Source organism: Galeopterus variegatus, unplaced genomic scaffold (genome assembly GCF_000696425.1).
Source record: "Galeopterus variegatus unplaced genomic scaffold, G_variegatus-3.0.2 Scaffold1746, whole genome shotgun sequence".
NCBI lineage: Eukaryota > Metazoa > Chordata > Mammalia > Dermoptera > Cynocephalidae > Galeopterus > Galeopterus variegatus.
In genome coordinates this window covers 111405-121299 of record NW_007727857.1, presented here as the reverse complement: position 1 = coordinate 121299, position 9895 = coordinate 111405, and the positions used below count along the sequence as shown (strand labels likewise).

Below are 9895 nucleotides of genomic sequence, written 5' to 3'. Positions count from 1 at the left end.
TTTTCTTGGCCTAGGTTCTATTTATGATACATAATTTTGGGTTGCCTTCAGTAAGTCTAAAGCATAATTTAGGACACTGTGATTAATGATGTGTATTAGCAGTTTGGAGCCACTTGTGTGAATTGAGGTAGTTTCACGCTGTCATGAGAATTCTTATGTATATAATGAGTGAAATAGCAGCTTTCTTTGTGAATTCCAGCATCCAAGATTTAAGTCATAGACAAATTTAAAATAAATTAGAGTCTGCTCTTTGGCAAATGTGAAGACTAAAATAAGTCTTGACGAGGGTAGACAGTATAGGCAAGAGGTGTCATTTCTAACTTACCTTTCAAAGAATAAAATAGGTATTACATTTTAAGCTTTCAGTAATTGAATGATTATATCTTAGTTAGGTAAAAAGCCTACGACGAGGGTAGACAGTATAGGCAAGAGGTGTCATTTCTAACTTATCTTTCAAAGAATAAAATTGGTATTACATTTTAAGCTTTCAGTAATTGAATGATTATATCTTAGTTAGGTAAAAAGCCTACCTAAGACCCTTCCCACGGTATTTTAATAATTCCAAACTCAGGCTTTCTTCTGGTTTGGGTTTGCAGTTGAAAAGTATCTTTGCTTTTGTTTGGAAACAGATATTCAAGAGTGTATAATTCTGTCATTGGGCTTTTTGCTTTTTTTCATTTTCAAACAAATTTCTTGTTTTTGTTTCTGGATTGCAGCCATAACACAAAAACAACATCTTGGTTAGACCCTCGGTGCCTGAACAAGCAGCAAAAGCCTCTGGAAGAGTGTGAAGATGATGGTAAGGGACCAGAAAGGTCTTGGATTAAGTGAGTTGGGGGCTTGTTCACATATACAAATTTTAAAGAGTTTAGCAAGGTCAATTGGTTTTTAACGATGAACTTTTAAAAGGTAGTCCAGTTTCTAGTAAATGCACTGTGGTTTGCAAAAGTAGAAGGAAAGTCAGTAGAATTGTTTCAAAAGAATGATTTATTTACACATAAAGGCAGATGCACACATTAGAATTAGAACTGTAGCACAGTCAGAAACTACTCAAATGAAGATAGATTCTCTGGAACTTGAAGAAGACTTTAAGAAGTCTCTAGAAATATAGAAACCAAAGATGCTGTAGTCACTGTCACTTAGTGGCCCCTAACTCTGTGGTATGAAAATCTTAGAAAAACTCAGGAACATTTCTTGAATTCAGCGTATTTTATAACTGTTATTGTCCAGTCTTGGGAGTAGGAGAAGCAGATCTTGACATGTTTGGGAATCTCTTTGTAACTTCAAGTACACCCAAGGTACCTGAAAAGTGTATTCTTTCAAGAAAGAGGCTGAGATGTCACCTAGAGCCACTCTCTGCATTAATCTCAGAAATGAACTAGCTGTTTGTAAGAATTTTGGTTGAAAACATTTATTTCAACAAAATAACTTTATTCGGGGTTTCTAATTACTTCTCTAAAAAGGAAGAAAATATATCAAGACAGTAAGTGTGTACCTTCTCACTACTGTGAAGTCTATCCCAAGTTCTACCAAAATTACTTTTTGACGTGGACGGAAGAAAAGGGAAATGGTTTGTTTGCTACTCGTTATTCAGTTCTGGTATTTGAATTAGTAGTATAATTACTGAATACATACTTGCTGGAAGATAACCAAACTTTACTAATTTGTCTGATAGTGCAGAATTGTTTGTATAAATGGGGTGTATTTGAAAATGCAAGTCAGTATTTTAAAGTATAATGCTGTTGAAACCTGGTACTCCAAAATTCTTCCATCATACATGGCTTGCGGATTACTTTAAATGAACATGGAATTGTGTGTTCATATTTAGCTGAGTGACTTCAAGTGGAAATACAAGTTCTTCTGACTTAGGAGGTGTGACCGAGACATTGCTTTATTTTGATTGCTTGGTTTTATTCCTGAAGAAAGAACAGAACAGATGTGGTCAGCTCTGTTACTTTGCATGCTTAGGGGATAATGGACTGTCCTGATTATTCAAATGTCCTGTTTAATATATAATACATAGGTGACCAGTTTTCAAAGATCAGAACATAAAACATTCAACCATAAAACTCACAGAGCAAAATTAGTCTTTATTTGAGGGCTGATGATTTTGAAGGCAATTTAAGCACTCTTATTACCATAGGGTCTTCAGTGTCAATATCTGTTATACTTATACTGAGAATGTATGAAAATGCCTGTTAATATAATTTTATAGATGATAGAAGACTGAGGTAGCTTTTACTGAGAAAATCTGTTAGAGAAGTAAAAGTATTGAGTAGAATTTGTGAATGTTTTTGTTACCAAATCTAGTAATTTTTAATTCTTAGAATTCTTATCATTTATGTTAATTGTTATTTCCTTTGGAACAAGTATGTAGTCATACTAAATGCAGTTAATTTAGTAATTATCCCATCAACATTAAAATGCCTATTATTTCTATTTCTAGTAGAAATTATATGTATTTCTCTGCATGTACACACAAACAGTATAAATATAAAACCAGATTATGACAAGTATAAGTTTGCATTTTCTGTTGCCAGTTAACACAAAGCTGCTTTGTGTTATTGTTTATATTATGACATGAAGCAGGAAAACGTCACTGATCACAACTGTTTCTGTATTTCCTTTGACTCTCTGTAGGTCATATGCACATGGGATGTAACAGTGTAACATTATACTTAATTATTGTAAAGACTTTATATTTTCTGTTTCCTATTTGGAAAAAGTGAGAAACTTTAGTTTGGGATTTTGGTCTTTGGTGTATAACTCTTTCTGTCACTGCTATGTGTCTTGTTCAGTTAGAAGCCTTCGACCTTTCCTCTGAGCTCTAGGCCAGTATTTTCATCTGCCTAGTTGATAACACCAACTGGCTGTCTCAAAGTGACTTCAAACTCTGTCTGATTAAAACAAACTAATGATTTTTGCCCCTGAAATCTGATCCTCTCTAAGTGTTTGCTACTCAATCGAGGGTAAATTCATGCATACTTGAGTCCCCGTTGATCTATCACTTTTCTTCACACCCATGTCTAACCCATGAACAAGCTGAATTCACTTGGCTTTCTAAATATCTCTGGAGTCCATTCATTCTTTTCTTCACCAGCTCTACTGTTCTAGCTGGGCCACACTCGTCTCCCACATGGACTCTTGCCCACTCTCCTTTTCAACTGCACTTAGAACAATCTTTTTTTTCTCTTTTATTTTGTTTTTAACAGATAATAATTGTACATGCTTGTGGGGTACTTTGTGACATTTCAATACATGTATACATTGTGTAATAGTCAAATCAGGGTAATAACATATCCATTACCTCATACATTTATCATGTCTTTGTGGTGAGAACATTCAAAATCCTTTCTTCTAGCTATTTTGAAATATACAATGCAATATTATTAACCGTAGTCACCGTACTGTGCCATAGATCGCCAGATCTTTTTCCTCTTATCAAACTGTAAATTTGTACCCATTGACCAATCTCTCCCTGTCCTCACCCCCGACTCCCACCAGCCTCTGGTAGGCACTGTTCTACTCTCGACTTCTGTGAGATCAGCTTCTTTAGAATCTATGTGAGTGAGATCATGCAGTGTTTGTCCACGTGCGTCCTTAGCCTGCTTCTCCAAGCCCTGCATGTTTCAGCTCCAGCTTCTTGCCCCTCTTCTCTGGCTCTCTGCTCTTCCTCCCACTCATCCGCATTGAGTTCCTGCCCTGTGACAGATGTGCAGTTCTCTCTTCTTGGATTACTCTTACATTTCATAATTAGTTACTGAATACCTTCTGTATGTCAAGTGCATTCTAGCCACTTCAGATATTTCAGTCAATGCAACAGACAAAAAGCCCAGCTCTCATAGAGCTTAAATTCTAGTCATTTTTCACCCAAAGTCTTTTTGTTAAATTTTGCATGTTCTTCAGATTACAACTCAGGGACTTTTTTCATGACTGTGTCCTCAGATATGATTAGGTCATTCTATTATGTATCTTACTCAAGAGAACTTATCACAGTTTTAATTTTAGTTTTATTTATATGAGCTTTGGACTTACCTCCTCTTCTAAAAGGATGGAGATGTGTCTGGTTGTGCTCATTTTGGTATCTCTGTCACCTAGCACAGTGACTGGCACATTGTAAGTCTCAATAAATGATTACTGAATAAATGAACAAATGCTTCCACGGACATCATTATATAACACCCAAATGGGCATTTTGTGTAAATCAGATGCTCCCGTTGAGAAACAGTGCCAGTCGAAACTTACTGCTGGCAATTGGATAGTTTTTAAATTAAGGGTTTACGAGGTCTCCGTATTCATGGAGCTTACAGTGGAAGGGGAACCAACTGCTCTGTAGCTGGGGAGACTATATTATGAAATGATTTTTGTGTGCTGTCCTGTGTTCTCAGTAATAATAAGTGTTTTACTGATAGCAAGAGGAGGTCAAGGATGGAAAGGATTTTGACTTGTTTTGCTCACTGAAATTATTGAGAACATTTCCATTCTAATATTTATGAGCTATTTGACTTAGAAAGCTTATGTACATATAAACACAAAATCAGTAAACTCTGCCTCCCAGTGCTCCTTCAGGGCAGCCTTCAAGCCTCGCTTACTTCATGTACATCGTCATGACTTAATTCATCTTTCCAGCTCCTTTTTGAATGACATTGAAGTATAGCTCATTATCCAATCTGCATTCTCAATTTGACCTCACCTTCCAGTTTTCAAGCAGAGATATTATTTGTAAGTTAAGTAATACTTTAATTGTGAGAGTAATTGCCTTGCTGATTAGAGGATTATTGAAGGATTGAATGGACTGATATGGAAAGGTCTAACAGCTTTGTTTGCTCCAAATAAGGTCTGTAGTGAGTGACTTCCCACTTCAGAACACTGAAACCGCAAAGGTATTTGTCATCTTTTACAACCAATGAAATCTTATTTTGACATGCAAGGAAATGAGCCATATAATTATTTTGCCAATATCAGCTCTTACCATTTTGTGATTTACACTGAGGTCACAAGTTTACTAGCCAAGCCAGTGAAATAAGCCACAATGCAGGTAAGGACAAAAGAAAGTGATATATTTGCTGCTATTTTTCTGAGGGGAGTTTCCTTCTTGGTGCTGGTGTCTGAATTTTTCTTTCTCTCTTTTCTGTCTCATTCCTGCCATTCCTTTGGAGAAGAAGGTGTACACACCGAGGAGCTGGACAGTGAACTAGGTAAATCCTCCCTGCCTGCTGGTGCTGCATGACTTGCCCTGCCTGCATGGTTTTGTCTCCAGTGAATCGCTTAATTCCTCTCTTTCTTTAGTTTACACTTCTCCAATTATGATTTTCATTCCAGCTTATCCAGGAAAGGTCAGTCTTATGACCTGGGTGTCTGACTGCAGATACCACACAGAGTTGTAATACATGTGTCTGCAAAGGAAAAGTCTGCACAAATTGAAATTGAAACAAGAGTTAGCAAATTGGCAATAGGTAGTTCTTGTAAATTGAGGGTTAGGAATAAACTGAAGAGATGCTTGCATATCCTTAGAACTTTCATGTAACCTGTCTGGCCTCATTTCTTTATTTGTTTAGTGTGGATGGTTATTTGGGTAATACAGGAAAGCAAAATAAAACAAACAAAAACTCACAAGACTAAAGATGGTTATAGGAGTAGTTGGAATAAAATAATTCCAATGATTAATTGAATAGTTAATAAGTCTTAGGACCATGTCATTATTAAGTCACAGATCTCATGTTATTGACCTTGTCATTATAGTGAATGGATTGGGAAGCAGTTGTAGTGTTTATATGTGCCCTGAGAGTGTATGTATCAATGTCAATCAAGTCTTGACTACTCTAGCTATTATAGTGTAGGAGTAATTTACATTAGCAGATAATGCCAAACTCTTTCTTTCTTTGCTGTTGGAATGAATTGAGTAATGTTCCCTGCTATAAATTAAGTGCTTTATATTCAATTTTGAACAATATTAATATTAGTTTGCATTCCACCTGATGCATCCACTGAGGATAGATAGGAAAGCACAAATTTCAACTAAATTGCGAATGAAAGCCTTGGCTGATTAAGTGCTTTATATTCAATTTTGAACAATATTAATATTAGTTTGCATTCCACCTGATGTATCCACTGAGGATAGATAGGAAAGCACAAATTTCAACTAAATTGCGAATGAAAGCCTTGGCTGATTGAAAATTGACCATCTTTATTTTTTTAAGTAGAAGGTTATTTAACACCAGTATGAACAGAACTGTCTTAAGATTGTTGAATCTGCCTGGTATTTTTGAGATTGTCTTAAAATCTAAAATATGAATATTTTAGTCCGTTTTGTGTTGCTATAACAGAAATACCTGAGACTGGGTAATTTATAAGGAAAAGAGGTTTACTTGGCTTATGATTCTGGGACAGCTGCATCTGGCATGGGCCTCAGACTGCTGCTACTCATGGCGGAAAGTGGCAGGCAGCCAGCGGGTACAAGCAGATCACCTGGTGAGAGGAAGCAAGAGAGAAAGAGAGGAGGTGCCAGGGTCCTTTAAACAATCAGGTCTCGCAGAACTAATAGAGTGAGAACTCACTCATTAATCCCCCCTCCCCCAGGGAGAGCATTAATCCATTCATAAGTGATTTGCCCCCATGACTCAATCAGTTTCCACCACTGCCACATTGGGGATCAAATTTCCACATGAGTTTTGGAGGGGACAACACATCCAAACTCCATCAATGAATGTATTTAATACAGACAATTACTTTCACTCAGTTTTATTAATTTTTGCTACATAGATAACAATCATGCTTAAATGGAGTTATGACATAATAAAATTTAACTTTGTTTTTCTTAATGTTTGGAACATATCCTGTTGTAATTGATGCATATGCCAACAATGGTCAGTTACTATTAAGGGATCTATTTTTAAAGATGTTTAATAAGTTGTCCTACTCATCATTGTGGTAGGAATGACTTGAGGTTGACCCTATGTAATAAAACACTTTGAAACTAATTTTATCTAAAAGAGAATATCAATTCAGTAAAGTTAGTTAAAGAAGTTTAAAAAGATAGAATAGATTTTCATACACAAAGTGAGTGGCTTAATCGTTTGTTGAACCAATTTCAACTGCTCTTGCTACTTGAATATGTGTGAGTGACTACTCTGCCATTGAAGGTGGTCAGTGGAGATAAAACAGCTGTGGACAGGGACACAAACTTATTTGCTTCTATGGAAGTTTGAATGTTGAAATTTTCAGGAAAGCAGTTTCTGTGTTTTTTTCCCCATGTAACTGTGATATTGAGGGAAAATTTCTTATAAAGACTCTAAAAAAATTAGCTCTAATGGCTGCACAGTGTCCCTTTTTGTAGTCATAGCTATAATTCTGGGAGATGGGTTGATGCAGTTGTGGAGCTGTTTCTGGAGTCAGATCAGGCTTCCTGGCTTACCCTGCTTACTGGCTTTGTGTCCTTAAGCAAGTTACTTACCTTCTTTTAGCATCCCTTTCCTTATCTGTAAAGAGGGGCTGGAAGAGAAGTTCCCATGGTGCTCATGAGGAGACTTAATGAGAGCGTATTTTAAAATTTGTCCCTGTGATCAGCACATGTTGTTACTATTGCTAGTTTTATTATTTATTAGCTAATTTCTTCTTATTGGACTTTTCAATACATCCTTATGGTACTTTTTTCCTTTAACATGGAACAAGAGCAGCATGTGTTATATGCTATAGAAATGGCCCAAATATGGTGTTGTAGGCTACGTAGAGCTATGACCCTTGGTTTCCGTCTGCACATATCCACTGTATAAAGAGCAGCATGTGTACGTACACATGCACACACAACACTGTTTTCTGTTGCGTTCACTCCGGATCCTATTGACAGCTCCCTGCCTATTTTCTTAATAAGAGGGTCCTGGTTTCAAACAATAGCAACTGTCAGGTTTTTGGTGAACAATTAGATTCCAGATGTGACAAGGAAACCCTCTCTATAATCTGCCTCTGAGAGGCGTGGGTGGCTGGCTTGAGTATTGGACACAGATCATTTGATTATAGAGTTGTCATTTCTGAACTCTCTTGTTTGAACTGGGTCAGTAGCTCCATTATGCACTTTTGGTTTGCAGAATTGATCACATTGTCTGCACACATCTCCCCAGAATCAAAAAGCACCTGCAGAATCTTCTTTTGGAATTACAGAGTATTCGTGTGGTGAAACCCACCAGGGGAGGTAGAGATAATAAAATGACTTCCCCTCCCAACCAAGATGAAGTCACAGTTTTGAAATTGATCTCTGATTTTGAACATGATTTTCAATCTGTACACTGACAAATCTCTTTTGAAAAGAACTTGGAGCATATGATTGCTCAGTATTTGCTTCTGCGGTGACAAAATAGTGCAGCACAAGATTTTCAGGTGCAGGAATAGCAAGAATGCAGGCCATATAAATCCTATTATAGGTCCTATTCATCATATAGGTCCTATTCATTTTGTGCTTTCCTGGAACAACTGCCATTTGTTAACACTTCCTGTGTGCCAGGCATGGTGCTAAGTGTTTTACAGGCATCCTCATTAATCCACAGTTGACCTTTGAGGTAAGCCCAGGAAAAAGATGCGGTTCAGAGATGTTAAGTAACTAGCCAAGGCCACATGGTAAGGAAAAGATAGAGCAATCTGGATCTGAAAATCCACCTGAAATCTCTGTAACAGGTATACAGCCTCGGCTGCTCCCGGACAGTGGTTACACATAGGAAGGGGAATCTTCAGGAGTTTTCAGAGTGTTTAGTGAAAAAAAATTATAATGTAATACCTTTCTGGGCTTAAATATTTTCTGCCGTTTTCAGTTTTTTTTTTTAGAACCAAATGGCACATTCTAGGACAAACAAATTCCTTTTTAAAATCGATGACCCATTTCTATTTTAAGCATTGAGACTAATTCCTATTATTAAGTTAATCACCACATTGGAAGTGAGAAATCTATCCTTTCAATTTAAAATGAGTTTTTAACTTGGAAATCTGGAAAACTGCTGGAGTTCGCTAATCTGTTCCAGAAGATGTGTTACATTTATAAATGTACAGAAATGCCAATTGACCTCATTTCTCAAGGCTAGAACATTAAGTTATTGACTAGGCAACAGGACAAAAGTCAGGAGTGGCTTCTTTTCTTGTACCCGCCTGGAACCGCCAACAAAGTATGTACCATGTAGTTCAATTTTCTACGAAGATGGTGTACTTGTATTTATCTTTGTGTCCCTGGTGCCCAACACACCTTCTGGCAAACAGTAGGCACTCAATAAATGTTTGTCAAGTTAATAATTGAGTGAACTGAATGCTTAACATTTCCCCTATTTTATCTAAAGATAATCAGGCCAAATATTTAAGGTTGCAGATTTTGAAAAGAGGTTTGGTTCAATTAAACATAATGTGGTCCCCTCATACTTAACCACTCTCCTGCCCCATATAAATGTGTGACTGTGCACCAATTTGCATTTTTTAAATCTTTGATTTCCTAATTCTTTGGAGATATTTTCCTGGTTCATTTTCATTTAAATGGTAATTTCCAGCTTTGTAAGCGGAAACTATTTCCCAGGCATTTGATTTGCATCAGTCCGCAAGACTTGGTATATAAAAATGCCAAGTTGTATCAACATCTGCAAATTGGACCTGTCTTGCATTTTAGTAGTTTCTTCCTGCTGGAATTCAAAGACTTCTTTAAAACCTGCTAAGTGGTTTTTTTTTTTTTTTTTTTTTTAATTAGAAGGAAAGGGGGAAAACCTGTCTCTTTGTTTGCAAACAAGTAACGTGTGAAGTAAAAACCATGAAATTAATATCTCTTGATGTGCCGCCAAATCTGAACAAAACATCAACTTTGAGTAATTAGTCCGTGTGTGTTCATGTGCACGCGCATGTCTCTATCTCGGTTGGGAACTGTTTGTGG

General features: G+C 36.7%; 1 protein-coding gene across 4 annotated transcripts in view; it reads left to right on the top strand.

Moving 5' to 3' along the window:
• The window catches only part of MAGI1 (membrane associated guanylate kinase, WW and PDZ domain containing 1), a 240122-nt gene that overhangs the window by 147629 nt on the left and 82598 nt on the right, over nucleotides 1-9895 (top strand). For all 4 annotated transcript variants that reach the window (XM_008578690.1, XM_008578692.1, XM_008578691.1 and 1 more), the window contains exons 5-6: nucleotides 717-799; nucleotides 5163-5198. In XM_008578690.1, coding sequence (XP_008576912.1) covers nucleotides 717-799; nucleotides 5163-5198 — 119 coding nt within the window. The remainder of the gene's footprint in view (nucleotides 1-716; nucleotides 800-5162; nucleotides 5199-9895) is intronic.